General features: G+C 36.1%; 1 protein-coding gene across 1 annotated transcript in view; it reads right to left on the reverse strand.

Annotated features, from left to right (window-relative positions):
• Positions 1-3,572: 3,572 nt before the first annotated feature.
• The window catches only part of LOC136834842 (cilia- and flagella-associated protein 161), a 128,326-nt gene continuing 112,651 nt past the window's right edge, over positions 3,573-19,247 (reverse strand). Inside the window, 6 exon segments of the mRNA XM_067097623.1 lie at positions 3,573-4,036; positions 7,886-7,975; positions 12,923-13,166; positions 13,802-13,946; positions 17,032-17,116; positions 18,794-18,871. Of these exon segments, the coding sequence (XP_066953724.1) occupies positions 3,704-4,036; positions 7,886-7,975; positions 12,923-13,166; positions 13,802-13,946; positions 17,032-17,116; positions 18,794-18,871 (975 nt within the window). The 3' untranslated portion in view covers positions 3,573-3,703.

Raw genomic sequence — 19,247 nt, forward strand, 5'->3', positions numbered from 1 at the left:
ATTGCAAACAGCAACTTTGCAGTTATATAAGTATTTTCTGCTTTTGTTACGAAATCTACTACTGTTAAAGAGTCTAATTCTGTTAGTAAGTGTACTTTACTACAATCAACTCTACTTAAACTATAATGAAACTATAGCAGGAGATGTCTGTGAGTATTTAAATAAATTTAGAAATAAGTACATAAATAAATAAATATGATTATCAACGGGTTATTAAAAAATTCTCTGGCCTTTTCGTCGAAGGAATAACTTAGCAAAATATCACTCCCAGTCACCTTAAAGAATGTCATGTGTAGTTTTCAGAATCTGAAGGCGAAGGTCGCATTTCAAGGTCACAGCACTTACTGTCTTATGGACGAAATTCACGCATAAAAGGTCATGGAGCTTCATTTTGTAATAGGCCCACGTCAGGGCAAATCAAAATCACTGTGATATTTGGTGGACCAAAGTCGTACTTCAAGTTCTAAACATTACACTTCAAGGTTAGTGTCCTGCTTTACAAATAAATGTCACACTTTCAGAATAATGTACTGTTTTGTTGATCAAGGTTGCATTTGAAGAACAGTGCAGCGTTCAGTTTCCCTTGCGTGGAAGTTCTTGTTAGATTAGGTTGGCGTTATGCCAGCACGGGTTCTTGCTCTAAAGGGCAGTTCATAAAACGCAGCATCTAGGCCGATGTTCGAAATGGTATATCGATTGAAAAGACCGAATGGCATCTTACCTCTTGTTGAGCAGATGACATGGTAATCCCGACGGTTTATTTACCTCTAATATTAAATCAGTGATAAAAGGAAGACGACATGAGTTACAGACTTTATCATTTTGCACTTGCAAGGGAAGGAAATGGTCACAAATTGGAATACAATAGCTGTAACTATGAAACACTACCTGGCTTCCTCGTATAGCCTACTGTCGTAATGTAAACATTCGGTTCTCCTTGATGGTTCAGTGCTGCCGCCTCCTCCTCTTCTTCACATTTTAATTGTAAACACCAGCTGTTGCTTCGTTCTGTGCTGCCTCTCCTACTACTTCTCATAATTGGATTGAAAACCCAAGCTATTTCTTCAGGACATAACAACTCGTCAAAATCGGTGGAAATAAGTGTGGAATTGGACAGAAGTTTTATGGAACAATGATGGTGAGCTACGTAATGGCCACCGAATGGCCCATAACATGATTAATGCAATGATATACAAATTCTTTTTAGATAAGGAAAAATGATTTAAAGAGTCCTGGAAAACTTCACGAAGTTAATCTCTGTAATTGTTGTAGCTGTTTTAGATTAAGATGATTTTGCAATAGATGACCACAGGCATGCTGTAAGTGATACTTTGTTAAAGGCTTCTGGTACTTACTGTGGGCCTAAGGACTCGGCCCATCACCTGAGACAACTTAGCATAACATTTACCAGTTAATAATAATAATAATAATAATAATAATAATAATAAAGTGACAGTTGTTGAAGGAAAAACCTGCGAATTAAATACGATAATTATAAACAGGAAAATGTAATAGGAGTAATTTTCATGATACTATAAGTCAGAACCCTAACAATCCCAAAATTCTGCCCAACAAGCAACCCATAACATTCTTGAAATAATCTGATCTATTCAAGCACTTGTAAAGCTTACAACATAATCCTCCCCCGAAGCTGTCAACAACACTTCAATTAAGGGTCCTTCTTTGTTCCCGAAGCTCCTACGCTGATTAACGGGAGAGTATTCCCGTGTGGTTAAGTCGTCCAAAAGCAATAAACCCGAAATCACACACAATGGCTAACTCGCTCCACCAACATTCGATCCGAATCGTGCAGTACAATGTTGGTGTTGGAGGTTGGGTCGGGGTTTGGTGGGGGTTGGGGATGAGACCGGGCGTCGTGACGGGTACAAGATGAATGAGGACGTAACAAAAGGCTTTTGTCTGCATTAATACATCGAGGAAAGATCCGGAATATGCGCCATTGTGTGCATATTTGTGAGTTGTCTTTAAAATTCTTGGGAGGATGGAGGCCATCCACAGAGAGAGGAAATGAGACGTTCTGACATGAAAAGCGCAGTGTCGCGTTGACGATATGAATAGGGTACGAAATGGATGTCGTTAATCTTCTGTCTTTCCAAAGGCTAATCCCTGCTATTACTGCTACTACTACTACTACTACTACTACTACTACTGCTGCTGCTGCTACTACTACTGTTAATACTCCTGCTGTTACTACTACTACTGTGCATTCTAGTCTTATAACCCTTTCCAGGGAAACACTGCATAGTTAATGCCTTTCTAAAGGCAAATCTGTACTACTATTACTACTACAGTGCATCCTAGTCACGTAGCTTTCCACGGAAATAAAGTTACTTCACAATAATTAGGTCTACATAATCTCTGAACAAAAATGACATAGGCCTAGGCTAATAATTGTATTGCTTTGAGTTGTTGCATTATCAAACCTAGGTCCTTTCACTGCTTACACAGTTATATTTAAAAGTCGACCTAAGTAAATTGGGCAAAATAAGAAATTATAGGTAAGTTTTGTTTATTCATCTATTTTTCAATGAACACCTTAGCATTTATAATACACACTAGATAAATAACTAAACAAAGATTATATTCAGTATTTGTACTTACAATTAATACTTATATATATCACAAGCCATTAAAAGTAGGTATAATAATATCTAAGAACTTTATAGTAAAAAGTCTCTGGTAAAAGGCAAGATTTAACACTTGGGAATACTGTACAGTAATTATTGAAGAAAGCAGTGTAATTAAATATCAGTGTTGACCCAAATGGATTGGGTCGTGAGATCTCTCCCTCCCTCCTCACCATCTCTCTCTCTCTCTCTCTCTCTCATACATAAATCCAAAGATTTGGCTAAATATGCTTATAGAATGCAAGCAAATACTATGGCTCTTTGTATCTGTTGTGGTTCTTTCAACCCACCTGGTTCTTAAATGCTTTGTGGCTCTCTTGAAAACCTCTGGCTATTTAACCCTTTGTGACTCTCAAAAACCCTGGCTCTTCAATAATTTGTGGCTCTCTTAAAGACCTCTGGGTATTTACTCCTTTGTGGCTCTTCCAGCTTCTCGCTCTTTCATCATTCATGGCTCTCTCAAAACCCATTACTCTCTAATCCTCTGTGGCTCTCTCAAAACCCGTGGCTCTTTAATCTTCTGTGGCTCTCTTAAAATCTGACTTTAATCCTTTGTGATTTTCTTTTATGATTTCATGCACTTTGACTATCAAGCTTCTGTCATCCTCTGAGGCTCTCTCTCTCTCTCTCTCTCTCTCTCTCTGGTGCTTACCCTTTCACACTCTGGTTCTCTCAATCTTTCTCACTCTCTCTGTCTCTTTCTATTATGCCGTACTCTCTCTCCATTTCATACACTCTCCCTCTCTTTCTCTCTCTCTCTCTGGTACTTAAACTTTCACTCTCTGCTTCTCTCATTCTTTCTCACTATTTCATACTCTCTCTCTCTCTCTCTCTCTCACTTATAGTTATACTTTCACTGTCTGGTTCTCTTATTCTTTTTCTTTTCCTCTCTCTATCTGTTTCTTGCTCTCTCTCTCTCTCTGGTATTTATACTCTCACTCTCTGGTTTTCTCTCTCTCTCTCTCTCTGGCTTTTGCATACGCTTTCATTCTATAGGGGCCTCTCATCTTTATGTATCTCTCTCTCTCTCTCTCTCAACCAACGAAGCCTTCGCCCTATTCCTTGTCGTCCGAGAGCGACAGGTCATCGTCGTCCTCGGCCTCGAGGGCCAACTTGATGCCCTCGGCGTCATCATCAAGGTCACCCTCGACCTCCCTAGGTCTCTCCTCCTCCTCCTCCTCCTCCTCCTCGCGTTTCCTCTCCTTTTCCTCTTCCTCGTCTTCTTCCTCCTCCGCGTCCTTTTCTCCGCGCCAGGCGCGCTCGCGCTCCGGCTGGAGTTCCTGCGGGGGCGGGGGAGGGGGGCTCCTCCTCGTCCACGTCAGGAGGGCCAGGGTGGAGGCGGCGCGGGTCGTGGCTCAGTTCACGACGCCCACGCTCACTTCTTGCTCCTGGTTGGGGGCGGGGTGGGCGGGGAAGAGTGGACGGATTAGATTAGATTTTATATTATATTATATATAAATATGTATGTATATATGTGTATGTATAGGCTATATATATACTATATATATATATATATATATATATATATATATATATATATATATATATATATATATATATATATATATATATGTGTGTGTGTGTGTGTGTGTGTGTGTGTGTGTGTGTGTGTGTGTGTGTGTGTGTGTGTGCGTGCGGGTGTTAAACTCATTTTCAAGACCGTGAACTACACAAAATGAATTTAAGAACACGTAATAAGATTGCTAAACAGAAATCAATTTTCAATTTTCGTAGGATGAAATCTTTAAAAAAATGTAGAATTCTTTTTCCTTCTCTTCTTCTTCCTTTCTTTTTGTGATATCAAACATATGTAGAAAATTCTCATTAGAAATTTTAAATAAAAAATAAGTTAATTCCTAGCGCGCCAAAAATAACAGATGGATGAAAAATTTGAAAAGGTATAAATTTATATTAAAATGGAATGAAAAAATTGAAATGGTACAAATTTTTATTAAAATGGAATTAAAACAATATAAGAAGGGTAAAAATTCATATGACAATGCAATAGAAATAGAGTTTACAAAATGGTAAAGAAATTATATGAAAACGGTATGAGATACTATAAAATCGATTAACGATGCTGCAAGGTATAAAGAAATGTAATGATTGCTATAAAATGATACAAAATGATCTGTATTCAGTAGCATCGTGAAATTGATGTGGTCAAAAGCAGTCAAAAATCATCTTGGACCCGTTTGTGGGATGAGTTCGGTGGTCCACAACAAGCTTCCCTCCTTCCGTGCACACTTTACCACACTCAGGGCAAGGGCTTGCATTAGCTGCATGATCAGCTTGAGAGAGAGAGAGAGAGAGAGAGAGAGAGAGAGAGAGAGAGAACTCTGGGCATCTTTAAAATGAGGAAAAGTCATTGTTCACAAACCCCTTTTGTCAGCTGACAGTTTTGTGTCAGGATGTGACTGGATATTCCCATTTAGGCTTCACAATACACAAATTGTTTTGTCGCATTGTTTTCTCTGGGTGAAAGTAACCTGATTGTTGCACCTTTTGATTGTTACAACAATATTCGATCTTTGCCTTCCAGTCTGTGAGAAATCGTAAATCGAAGTATGACTCCTGAAGTCAGTAATAAGACCTTTAAGGAAAAGTTAAACATATAAAGAATAGTATATAATTTGTGTATATACATATATATATATATAAATATATATATATATATATATATATATATATATATATATATATATATATATTATATACATATAATATATATACATATATATATATATATATATATATATATATATATATATATATATATATATATATATATATATACTGGGTACCTGGGCTATGTAAATACAAGGACCTGCGTTTCTACCCATAAGCGAACACCTGGTCCAGCTGACCCAGCACGTCGTGTACCAGTCGACCCAAACGGGAATGAGGGCAGTCTGCTTTGTTGTATGAAAAGAAAAAAGTGTAAAAGAATATATCCTGTGCCTAACAGCCTTATAACAACTCAGAAACTTGCTGACAACCGGGAGGATAACACCTGATGCCATTTTCCAACACAGGAAAAAGCCATACCCTTAAAACAAATGAACATGAAGATGAGAACAAAAAACTTACATCACTCAGTTAAAAAAAAAAATTCCCAACAAACGTCTCACCAGACAAACGAGGACATTAAAAAAAAGCCACACTCCATCATTCAGAAACCGCTTAAGAAATGCAGAAACCATCTGGAAATGCACACGCGATTAAGAAATGCAACAACATTTTGGAAGTGTCCTCAACACTGAGAAATGCACTGTGCACACACCATTAAGAAATGCAAACCGTTTTAACAAATGCAACAACAGTTCGGAAATGCACAAGCCATTACGAAATGCAACAACAACTCGGAAATGCACCTTTAAGACGAACTTGCGCTGGGCAATAAAACGAGCAGAGGGATGCGCATCGCCACATTATGCTTATGAGCGCGGAAATACACGGCGGGAAAAGCTAACGCTGTCATCAAGTGCATAAACACGTAATGTCTCCAGAGTAGCAGGCAAGATGGCGATGGAGAATTATTCGCTGGATTAACGTCTCTCGTAAACAGGCGCCGGTAAAAGCAGAGAGAGAGAGAGAGAGAGAGAGAGAGAGAGAGAGAGAGAGAGAGAGAGAGAGAGAGAGAGAGAGAGAGCCCGGCGTTAGAGTCATGAATGAAGTGAGATAGAGTATCTTCGCTTTTGGTAAGAATCCAGAATTAAATTCAGCGTGTGAGAGAGAGAGAGAGAGAGAGAGAGAGAGAGAGAGAGAGAGAGAGAGAGAGAGAGATAGGAGAAGCATTAGACTCATGAAAGGAGAAAGAGATAGAGTGTCTTTGCTTTTAGCAAGGACGGAGAAATAAATTCAGAGAGAGAGAGAGAGAGAGAGAGAGAGAGAGAGAGAGAGAGAGAGAGAGAGAGAGAGAGAGAGAGAGAGAGAAATTTAGAAAGAGAGAAACGACATTTGTTGCCTTATTTGCATAACAAAGGTTACTCGGGAATATTCATGACCACGTTTATGGGAAGAGAGAGAGAGAGAGAGAGAGAGAGAGAGAGAGAGAGAGAGAGAGAGAGAGAGAGAGAGAGAATTTTAGACTTCTGAAGTCAGTCTGGATAACTCCATATATATACTTTCATTCTTTTTGATAACTTTTTATGATAATAATAATAATAATAATAATAATAATAATAATAATAATAATAATGTTAATATTAATAATAATAATAATAACTTGAGCTATAGGAGCTAAAAACAATAAAGAAATACATTTAGAGAAGCATTACTTTACTTCTAGCTCCTGTAATGAGGTCACTTCATGACACAGGTGTCACTTTGGAACTTACGTTCCCCAGCACGGTCTTATTGTGTTTCAAATTTTCAGTTCTGTATCCTCAAAGAAGTTGAAGTTATTTGAAAACAAAAGTTCGGAAAAATCTATATGAGATTAATGTAAGAAACAAGAATATACTGAAAATGCTGTGGAATTATAATTATTGTCACCCAAAAGTGGTAAATACATGTGGAGAAAATGGGAGACGAAGCGGATTCCTTTGCAAATTGTGGCTTTGTCCTCCTGTAGAGTCTGGATTCAAATAAACATTATTATTATTATTATTATTATTATTATTATTATTATTATTATTATTATTATTACTATTACTCAGTCACCATGTACATACACCGGGCAAGTAGTGATAACTAATCTTGGAAATAATAATAAAAAAACAATAAAGAGAGTCAAGAAATAATTCATCAAAAAATTAAAAAATTTTAAGCAGAATAAAAAGCTGTCTATAATAAAGAATCCGTCTTCACAGAAAAAAGAATTTAAAATCATAAATTAAAGAAAAATCAAGACATAATGTTGTAAAAATTCAAACATTTAGGCAGAATAAAAAGCTGTCTGTAATCAAGAACCCTTCTTAATAAAAAAAAAAAATTTTAAATAATAAATTAACGAAAAAATAGAATTTACAATCTTAAATTAAAGAAAATAATAGAATTTAGATTCCCAAATTAAAGGAAAAAATTGAACTAAAAATCCTAAATTAAGGAAAAAATTAAAATCCTAAATTAGAGTAAAAATAAAATTTAAAATCCTGGATTAAAGAAAAAAATAATAATTTACAATCCTAAACTAAAGAAAAAAATAATTAAAATCCTAAATTAATGAAAAAAAAAATAGAATATAAAATCCTAAATTAAAGAAAAAAATCTCAAGAAATTAGTGTCCATCTTACCACTCCAAAGATCGTGTTGGTGGAGAACTCTTCTTCAATGACCATGGGTTGGTTCGTCATCGTTTGGATGAGTTGTATGCGAGCACCAACCTGAAAAAAAAAGAAATTGAAATATATAAAAAAAGTAAATAATGGGCCGAAGTTTCCTCTGTGCAATCGAGTTTTCTGTACAGCGTATAATCAAGGCAATCGAAAATAGATCTATCTTTCGGTGGTTTCGGTATAATGCTGTACGAGCCGCGGCACATGAAACTTTAACAACGGGCCTGTGGTGGCCAGGCCTATATCTTTGCCAGATGCACGATTATGGCTAAGTGTAACCTTAAATAAAATAAAAACTACTGGGGCTACAGGGCTGCAATTGGTATGTTTGATGATTGGAGGATGGATGATCAACATATTAATTTGCAGCCCTCTAGCCTCAGTACTTTTTAAGATGTGAAGGTGGACAGAAAAAGTGCGGATGGACAGACAAAGAGCGGATGGACAGACAAAGCCGGCACAATAGTTTTTTTTTTTTCAAAAATCTAAAACTCAAATAAAAAAAGGTAAACAAAAAACCAATCTGAAATAGACAAAAACTAACTTAAAATATACAAAAAACTGACGTAAAATGGAAAGAAAAACTGACCTAATACAGAAAAAACTGACCTGTTGTAGACAAAAAAACTAACCTGAAATAGATAAAAAACTGACCTGAGGTAGGCAAGAAAATGACCTGAAATAGAACAAAATCCTTAAGTAGAAATAATTTGACTACAAAATAAACCTGACCTGAAATAGACAAAAAACTATCCTGAAATAGGTAAAAAAAAAAAACTAGCCTGATATAGACAAAACCTGACCTGAAAGAGACAAAAAACCTTAAATAGACAAAAAACTAACGTCATATAGACAAAACCTGACTTGCAATAGAAAAAAAACTGACGATATAGAAAAAAGTGAGCTGATATAGAAAAAAATTGACCTGATGTGAAAAAACTGACCCGATTTACAAAAAATATGAAACTGACAAAACCTGACCTGATACAGACACACAACTGACCTGATGCAGACAAAAACTGATCAGAAAAAGAAAAAACTGACGTGATATTGAAAAAAAATATGAAACAAACAAAACCTGACCTGATACAGAAAAAAGATCAGAAAGAAAAAAACTGACCTGATATTGAAAAAAAATATGAAACAGACAAAACCTGACCTGATATAGACACACAACTGACCTGATACAAAAAAGAAAAAAAAAACTGAACTGAAATAGAAAAAAATCCTGAAATAGACATAAAAAAGCTGATTGATCCGAAATATTCCTTAATAAGTTGATTCTGTTTAACTGTAAGAAGTTAAATAAATAAGCATTTTAATTGCTGAATTTTAAAAGGTAGAGGAAAAGCCATATCAGTGAAGTATAAGTAACTGCTGGTATTGGAAAGTATATATATAAAAGTATATATATATATATGTATATATATACAATATATATATATATATATATATATATATATATATATATATATATATATATATATATATATATATATATATATATATATATATATATATCAGAGTATACATCACACTACTGTAACAAAAAGACAATCATCGACACATGGGAGAGAGAGAGAGAGAGAGAGAGAGAGAGAGAGAGAGAGAGAGAGAGAGAGAGAGAGAGAGAGAGAACTTTATACCAAGCTACTGTCACAAAAGGAAGGTCACTGACACTTTAGAGAGAGAGAGAGAAAGAGAGAGAGAGAGAAAACAAACTTTATACCAAACTACTGTCACGAAAGCGAAGGTCACTGACACTTTAGAGAGAGAGAGAGAGAGAGAGAGAGAGAGAGAGAGAGAGAGAGAGAGCAATTTTGCACCAAACTCCCAGCACAAAAATGATGGCCACCTACGCTGTCAAGAGAGAGAGAGAGAGAGAGAGAGAGAGAGAGAGAGAGAGAGAGAGAGAGAGAGAGAGAGAGAGAGAGCTAATGTTTATCATAGGGCCCCTTCCCATGCACTCGAAGCATAACATAAAAGCCAGTATCTCTTCAGTATATCTTGAGCGAAAGAAAATTAATGGATAAGAGGAGCCAGAGGCCTTTTAAGAGATCGTAAAATGGTAGCGATCGACCACGACCCAGCTGGGGAACGAGGTGGGCCTTCGCCAGGAGGGTATTTGACGCTTTGTGCTTTGAGGGGGAAATATTTTGTGTTTTGAGGGGGAAAATATTTTGTTTTGAGGGGGAAAATATTTTGTTTTGAGGGGGGAAAATATTTTGTGTTTTGAGGGGAAAATATTTTGTGTTTCGAGGGAAAATATGTTCTGCTTTGAGGGGAAAATATTTTGTTTTGAGGGGAAAATATTTTGCGTTCAGAGGGGGAAAATATTTTGTTTTGAGGGGAAAATATGTTGTGTTTTGAGGGGGAAAATATTTTGTCTTTTGAGGGTAAAGTATTTTGTGTTTTGAGGGGAAAATATATTGTATTTTGGGGGAAAATATTTTGTTTTGAGGGGAAAATATTTTGTTTCGAGGGGAAAATATTTTGTGTTTTGAGGGTAAAATATTTTGTTTTGAGGGGAAAATATTTTGTGTTTTGGGGGGAAAATATTTTGTGCTTTGATGGGAAAAATTTTGTGCTCTGATGGGAAAATATTTTGTGTTTTGAGGGGAAAATATCTTGTGTTATGAGGGGAAAATATTTTGCGTTTTGGGGAGAAAATATTTTGCGCTTTGAAGGGAAAATATTTTGTGTTTTGAGGGGAAAATATTTGTGTTATGAGGGGAAAATATTTTGTGTTTTGAGGGGAAAAATATTTTGTGTTTTGAGGGGAAAGTATTTTGTGTTCTAAGGGGAAAATATTTTGTTTTGAGGGGAAACTATTTTGTGTTTTGAGAGGAAAATATTTTAAGGCTTGTTGAGTTGCTTCCTTTTATTACAACAGGATATGGAATTGGAATATAGAATTTAGGCCAAAGTTCAAGAGCCGGGACCTATAGGGTCATTCAGCACTCAAAGTTCAAGAGCCGGGACCTATAAGGTCATTCAGCACTCAAAGTGAAATTGAGAGTAAAAAGGTCTGAAACCTCAAAGCAGTTGCACTAAGAAACAATTGATAGGAGAGGGTAGAAAATAAAACGGAAGAAAAAGAACATGAAAGTAGGTAAAGTAAAGGGAATGAAAGGGGTTGCAACGGAGATACAGTACACATTCATATATGCATACACATGTATGTATGTAAGTATGTATGTATGTAGGTGTCAGTGTGTACTGCATGTGTATGGGGTATGAATGTGTGTACTTATGCAAATGCCATCTCTAACAACATAAATACACTATGTTCCCTCAGTACTAATCATATGAAACTACACTCTTCCCTTGAAGAATCCCGTTTACCCAAGTGTTCCATGCGGAGCGGATTTAAGTAGCAGGAACGAGAGCTAATTCCGTAAGGAGCATTTTTAGCCAGTTTCGAAAGGAGCATTTTCAGCTAATTCTAAAAGGGGCATTTTTTGCTAATTTCGAACGAAACTTTTTTAGCCAATTCTAAAAGGAGCATTTTTAGCTAATTCCAAAAGGAGCATTTTTTGCTAATTCCGGAAGGAACATTTTTGGCTAATTTCGAAAGGTGCATTTTCACGTAATTCCGAAAGGAGCATTTTTAGCTAATTCCGAAAGGAGTATTTTCAGCTAATTCCGAAAGAAATATTTTTAGCCAATTCCGAAAGGGACATTTTTAGCTAATTCCGAAAGGGGCATTTTTAGCTAATCCCGAAAAGGAACATTTTTAATTAATTCCGAAAGAAGCATTTTCATCTAATCCCGAAAGGAGCATTTTCATCTAATTCCGAAAGGAGCATTTCCAGCTAATCCCGAAAAGAGCATTTTTACCTAATTCCGAAAGAAGCATTTCCATCCAATTCCGAAAAGAGCATTTCCATCCAGTTCCGAAAAGAGCATTTCCAGCTAATTCCGAAAGGAGCATTTCTAGGCAGCGATCAACTTTCATGTTCATCTCCCCCGGGGGCTCTTCTGCTGAAGTGGAAGATGAAGGGCCCTCGTGGGGGCTATTGCCTTCAGAATAGGTGCTGGAAATTGGCCTTTCTTCCAATTTTCCGAGATTAATGGGCCGGGCTCCCAAAGGTGCTGAGTTTGGGAGTAGTGTGTTAGTGCGTCTGTACTCACGACGGAAGTATGTAATGTACAGAGATGATGGCTGATTGGAAATACATGCTTATACGGACATATTGTGGATGGTGTTAAGTTGATGGTATTGGAAGTTTTCTGTGTATGTATGTATGTATGTATGTATGTATGTATGTATGTATGTATGTATGTATGTATGTATGTATGTATGCATGCATGTATGTATATGTATATATATATATATATATATATATATATATATATATATATATATATATATATATATATATATATATATATATATATATATACAAAATGATTTTCTCTTTCTGAATAATTATCAAAACGCACACTATTTAAATGTATATATATACTGTACATCCAATATATAAATATATATATAAATATATATATATATATATATATATATATATATATATATATATATATATATATATACAGTATATATTTGTATATATATGTTTATATATATATCTGTACATATATATGTATGTATTTATATATATAAATAAAGACAATATCCACGAAGAAAAGTGAAACACTAGAATGCTGCGAGGCCTTTCGACTGTCGTCCTTAACTTGGCTCTTTTCTTCGTGGATATTGTCTTTATATTTATATATTCATCACGTTCCATACTTCCGTGATTCAGTTGTACATGTATATGTATATATGTATATATGTATATATATATATATATATATATATATATATATATATATATATATATATATATATATATATATATATATATATATGAGAGACAGTGAGAGATAGAGAGCGAGAGAAGGAATCTTCTCCCTAGCCGCACGCATCACTGACCAAAATAGCACCTACAGAAGGAGGCGGCAACTAAACCTGCAGAAGGCACACGCCCTCACCTCAACGGGCTGCCCTTCGTAAGTGAGCCTGAGGGAAGGATCGTGAGTCTGGAGCCTCCAGGCGGAATGGGAGCTGGAGTCCGTCCTCAGGAGCACCTCCTGGCGGCGGCTCTCCCGCGCCGAGTGCAGGGCGGAGCCCACCGGAGACGTGACGTAGAGGCGCCGCCCGTTGACGGCGACGTGGGTCAGGTCGAAGGGGTCGCCGTAGCACAGGATGCTTCCCAGCTCGTAGTTTCGGGAACGTCTGTTAAAAGGAAGGAGACAGACTGGTAAATAGATTAACAGGTAGTCAGTTAGGTAAGTAGACTGACTAATGTATATATATATATATATATATATATATATATATATATATATATATATATATATATATATATAAGTATTATCATTCACTTACTCAGACTTTTCCTTCAGTTGCGTACTGAGAGGAATGAGAGAAAGATGAGAAACATGAGGATGAGGATTGGGAGAAAGATGAGGGAGAAGAATGAAAGAAAGGTGAGAAAAATGAGAGAAAGATGAGTAATACTGACGGAGGGGAATGAGATAAAGATGAGGCAAGTGAGGGAGAGGAATGAAAGATGAAAAATGAGGGAGAGGAATGAGAGAAAGATGAGGAAAAGTGAGGGAAAGGAATGAGAGAAAAATGAGGGAAAGGAATGAGAGAAAGATGAGGAAAAATGAGGGAAAGGAATGAGAGAAAGAAGAGGAGAATGAAGGAGAGGAATGAAAGCTTAGTAAAATGAGGGAAAGGAATTAGAGAACGCTGAGAAAAATGAGAGAAAGGAATGACAGAAAGTGGAGAAAAGCGAGGGAAAGGAATGAGAGACAGGTAAACCGTAGTGAGGAGTGATGAAACCCTCACTGAGGAGGACTCACGGAGTGATGGTGAAGACATTCTTGAGGACGGGCTGATGGTGCTCCGGACTCGCCGTCAGCGACACGTCCTGATACACGTTGTGGACGAGTTCGTACCTCGAGGGCGTCGCCGACAGCGTGCACGGGAATGACGCCCTTGGGGCACCTGGGCATAAGGAAGAGTTCTGTTGGAATATATATATATATATATATATATATATATATATATATATATATATATATATATATATATATATATATATATATATATATATATATATATATACACATACTTGACTCGCATCAGGATCGAACCCAGGTATTTCAATTATTGAAAGGTAAGGGCGCTGCCAGCTAACCCATAATATGTATTATGACTTGTGGGTCAGTTGGCAGCGCCCTTGCCTTTCATATAAAGAGACAAGTTCGATTCCCATGCGAGTCAAGATTTATTTCTGTTACACACGTGATTGTGTGTTGATTACTTCTGTATGTATATATATATATATATATATATATATATATATATATATATATATATATATATATATATATATATATATATATATATATATATATATATTCTTTCCTTGACATTTTACCAGCTCGACTGATCATTTCATTAATGTTCCCCGAAGAAGATACGCCATTCAATTTCCTTTTAATATTTCCATGCACTGCTAATAACCTCCCCTAATTAGCTTCATTTCGCTCGTGATGTCTTATTCTTTTTTCAGAATAATATTTCTTAATTTCTTTTTTATTCCGCGTCAAAAGTCAATTATATCTGTGGCAACATTTTCCGAGGAATTCTTGAAAAGTTATTTTAATTTAGTCCGTACCTTCGGCAGCATTTTCCAATGTCAAAATTGTCAGGAAGATGCAACACCGACAATTTGCTGAGCTTAGAGGCCGACGGAACTGGAGGGTTTATGGCCTCATTTAACCCAGACTCGAATTCAACTAATAGCCAAATAAAAGGATTGTCAGTGTCGTGGAAAGTATAAGCTGTGCAAATGTTCCTAAAGTTGATGTTGGGAAGATTAGCCCTGCGAGGATTAAAAACACCTCACTGGAGAAGGGAATCCCTCAGCTCTATGGAGTGGTAGCTGAAATAGTACATGTAGAAAAGGGACAGGATGGTTGTCTATAAACCACAGTTTTGTTTGACTACTGGTTTTCAGGTTGTCTGACAATTATAGGAAATCGACTTACATATTCCTCTGTGAAATTAGCTTGCATTAGCAGTGGGGTGCCAATCCCTAAGTCATGATTTACGTTAGATATCTGTGAGATAGCTGACATAAATCTACTGTTCTTAGGCCTAAGATTTTCCCCTTTACGCGTCACACCACAAAATGAGTTCCCTCCGCTCCTTCCTAGTCATCATCCTGCTACATCCGTATCCACTATTAAACTGACTCTTTCTCATCCCTTCTCATCACATGTCCAAACCATCTCTGCCTTTGAATTGAATTGAATATAGAATTTAGGCCAAAGGCCAAGCTCTGGGACCTATGAGGTCATTCATTGCTGAAACGGAACCTAACAGTACACGGTTTGAGAGGTGTAACAGGAGGAAAACCTCAAAGCAGTTGCACTATGAATTAGTTGTTAGGAAAGGGTGGAAAATAAGATGGAAGAAAGAGAATATGAACGGAGATGCAGTAAAAGGAACGAAAGGGGTTGTAGCTAGGGGCCGAAGGCACGCTGCAAAGAACCTTGAGTAATGCCTACGGGGATCCCTGCCTTTAAGATGTTTGTCTGTTTTCCAACTCTGAAAACCATTCATCTCTACTTCTGTAGAAACTCCTAAAACAATTGTTAGTATTAAGTTTGTTACGAGATTTCCTAAGGAATCAATAAAAAAAAGGGTTAAGAAAACGAACAAAAAGTGAATAAAAACAGTACTTCAATGCAACGAAAACTAACCACATCATTGGGAGGGCTTTTGTAATGAAAATCATAGTGCGCACGCGCAGAAATTTCTTGTCATCAAACGTTACATTGAAGTTATTTGTAATGAATGAATGCCACACTGACCTCTAAGTGGCACTATGAGCTACTCTGAGTCATGCCAGCTAAGGTCGCCTGGGTTATAATTAACTATTTTTAATTCCTTTCAGTAATTAACGAAAGTTTTGAAAGTAATGATGTTAGTCAGGTAGTGAAAACGAAAGGCAATATCTAGAACCGCCTACCACTATTACTAGTACCACTTACTATTACTGCTGCAACTACTGCTACTACTAGTACTAACTACTGCTGCTGCTACTACTACTAGTAGTACTAACTACTGCTGCTGCTACTTCTACTACTAGTACTAACTAACGCTGCTGCTACTACTAGTACTAACTACTGCTGCTACTACTACTACTACTACTACTACTACTGCCGCTGCTGCTACTACTACTGCTAGTACTAACTACTGCTGCTGCTACTATTATTAGTACTACAGTACTACTACTGTGATTAATAATAATGATAATGATAACACTAGTGATGATGACATCATTATCATTTTACTAAAATTTCACAATGACACGAGTAACTACAACTGGGGAAACGAATTCACAGTGACGTAAATGTAATATGTACAAAAGAGAGCCTTCGAAAATCTGCAATTATTATTAATATTATTATTATTAAAATCCTTAATTTCGTAAGCCATTTTCACACCTAAAATAACAACAATCATCATCAAAGGTCACTCCTTGGTGACAAAAAATAATAAATAAAAAAAAAATAAGAGGAAAAACCCACAATTATACTTCGAAGTTCGAGCAAAATGTGCTACCTGGCAACTGCGCAATGGAAGCCGTTAAAAACATGGCAACACAGCCGTGAGTATGCAATATATTATCCAAAGGTCAAACGCAAGATCAGCTACTTTATCACTCCGACGTACTCAGTATTGTTGTAAAAGGAACAGAAGGAAGAGAGTGAAGATATATATATATATATATATATATATATATATATATATATATATATATATATATATATATATATATATATATATATATATATATATATATATTATTGTGATTTCAATCACTATGTATCAGCCCTTCGTCAATGGCTTAGAAATAAGTCAAAGCCGGTCAAGACCTAGGCCGAATATCTTATTTTTTCACCTGTGGTGATGTGGCATATATATATATATATATATATATATATATATATATATATATATATATATATATATATATATATATATATATATATATATATATATATATTTAATTTACCTTTATGCGGTTGTACAACAGGGGCGTGGATGATAACGGTGTCCCCATAGTGAAGCAAGCCGTCCGGACACACGGAGACATCGCCCTGAAAACCATAGTTAATAATTAGCACTCCATAATTGATAGTCAATTGTTCTTGGTTGATAATTAACATGTGATAGGAATTCGAAAGGATATGATACATTTTCTACACATTTGCAGTAAAAGTAACAAGCACGTTTATTTGAAGCGCATTTATTAATCTACTATTCAAAACGATTTTGAAAGAAATCAAACCACATCAATTACAAAGAAGTAAAAAACGAGCTGACGTTTCCTCGGCGCAATCGAGTTTTCTGTGCAGCCGCTACAGCGTATAATCAAGGCCACCGAAAATAGATCTATCTTTCGGTGATCTCGGTATAATGCTGTATGAGCCGCGGTCCATGAAACTTTAACCACTGCCAGAAGCACGATTATGGCTAACTTTAACCTTAAATAAAATAATAATTACTGAGGCTAGAGGACTGCAATTTGGTATGTTTGATGACTGGAAGGCGGATGATCAACAAACCAATTTGCAGCCCTCTAGCCTTAGTAGTTTTTACGATCTGAGGACGGACAGGAAAAGTGCGGACAGAAAAAAGTTCGGACTGAATAAAGTGCGGACGGACAGACAAAGGCGGCACAAAAGTTTTCTTTTACGGAAAACTAAAAACATACAAAATTTAACATCTAAAGTTATTAAATATAGTATTACAAACAGATAAAAAATATCATGGAAACTTATAACTGATTTCTACCAAGAAACACCAATAAGTAACTTTTTACTTTACATCAATTCTGCACGAATTTCTGTCCACGTCGGCCTAACCAGGAATCCTGTTTTGCATGATAATGTCTCCCACTGACAAAGGAAAGCAGTTCAAAAACTTTATTCTTCTATTTGATCAAACAACAAATACTGTTACAACCTATTTCCTTTACATCGAGATCTGAACTTGATATGGACTCATCGGCCTAATAAAGAAATTAAATTTAATGTCATAAAAATTAAAACTTTTCAGATTCTTCCATTATGTTTTTTTTTTTTTTAATTATTATCAACACCCAACAGAAGAACCTTCTAGTTTTGCACAAATTTATTTCCTTAAAGAATTTAAATGCAGCCACATGAGTAATGAAGAAGGCCAATTTTGTATGAAACTGTATACACAAAATTTCAGGTCACACTGAAAAAGAAAATATGTAAAAACTTGCGCATTCTGCACTTTATACATAAAAATTATGCAATAAGTAATCTATTTCGTTTTATTTCTTCGAGTTTTTCAATAACAGAAATGGTTACATCGGCCTAAAATGGGAAGCCACAACGCTCCATCCGAGGTTGGCGTTGAGGTTACGCATTCAGGCTCTCAGCTGTCAAGGAGCTTGTCACTTCGCGCCTTTTCAGGAATATTAAACTCTCTCTCTCTCTCTCTCTCTCTCTCTCTCTCTCTCTCTCTCTCTCTCTCTCTCTCTCAGTGAAGACTGTGTATAGATCTTTATAATTCCATATTAACACGAGACTTCAGTAAGTTCCCCATATTGGCAAACTGGCGCGCATTCCAGCGTCAAGATACTAAAAGGCGCCAAAAAACCTGTTCGTGTAACGCCATGTTTAGTTGTCGTTTCCATTCCTTTTCCAAACGTACGTACGCAAGCGCGCATCACTTGCTTTCAATCTTACTAATAAGTAAATGCATGTATAACGCAGCTCTCTGGCTTTGTTGCATAGGCTTACCTCTTCTAGCAAAGCTGCACTCAGTTCCTGAAAGCTTTTCTCGGCGCTTCGACTTCTCTCAGCCGCTTTCCTGAGATCCTGGAGGAAGGAGAAGAAGAATATGAATGTCAACCAATTTGAAATGAATGAAATAAGCAATTCACTATACAAATTTCATGATTTTTAAATGTTAAAATGTTAAATTGCAATGAAAACAAACGCAACACGAGAAGTTTTAAAGAAACTATATTTGTTCGCGATGCTTAATATATGAACTGCATTTAATTAGTCTCTATGAAATATGCTTGACGTGTAGTTCTCAAGGACCTATATACGAAATGCTGTTCTTGAAAACTAAATATGCAGGCGTAAAGATTTATCTCTTAAGAACAGATGAATATGAGTCTTGAAAAATGGAGAGAACAGATGCAATATCCTCAAAGTTGAACGTTTTTATAAATTGTGATGTTTTCAA

Source organism: Macrobrachium rosenbergii, chromosome 54 (assembly GCF_040412425.1).
Source record: "Macrobrachium rosenbergii isolate ZJJX-2024 chromosome 54, ASM4041242v1, whole genome shotgun sequence".
In the NCBI taxonomy this organism is placed as follows: domain Eukaryota; kingdom Metazoa; phylum Arthropoda; class Malacostraca; order Decapoda; family Palaemonidae; genus Macrobrachium; species Macrobrachium rosenbergii.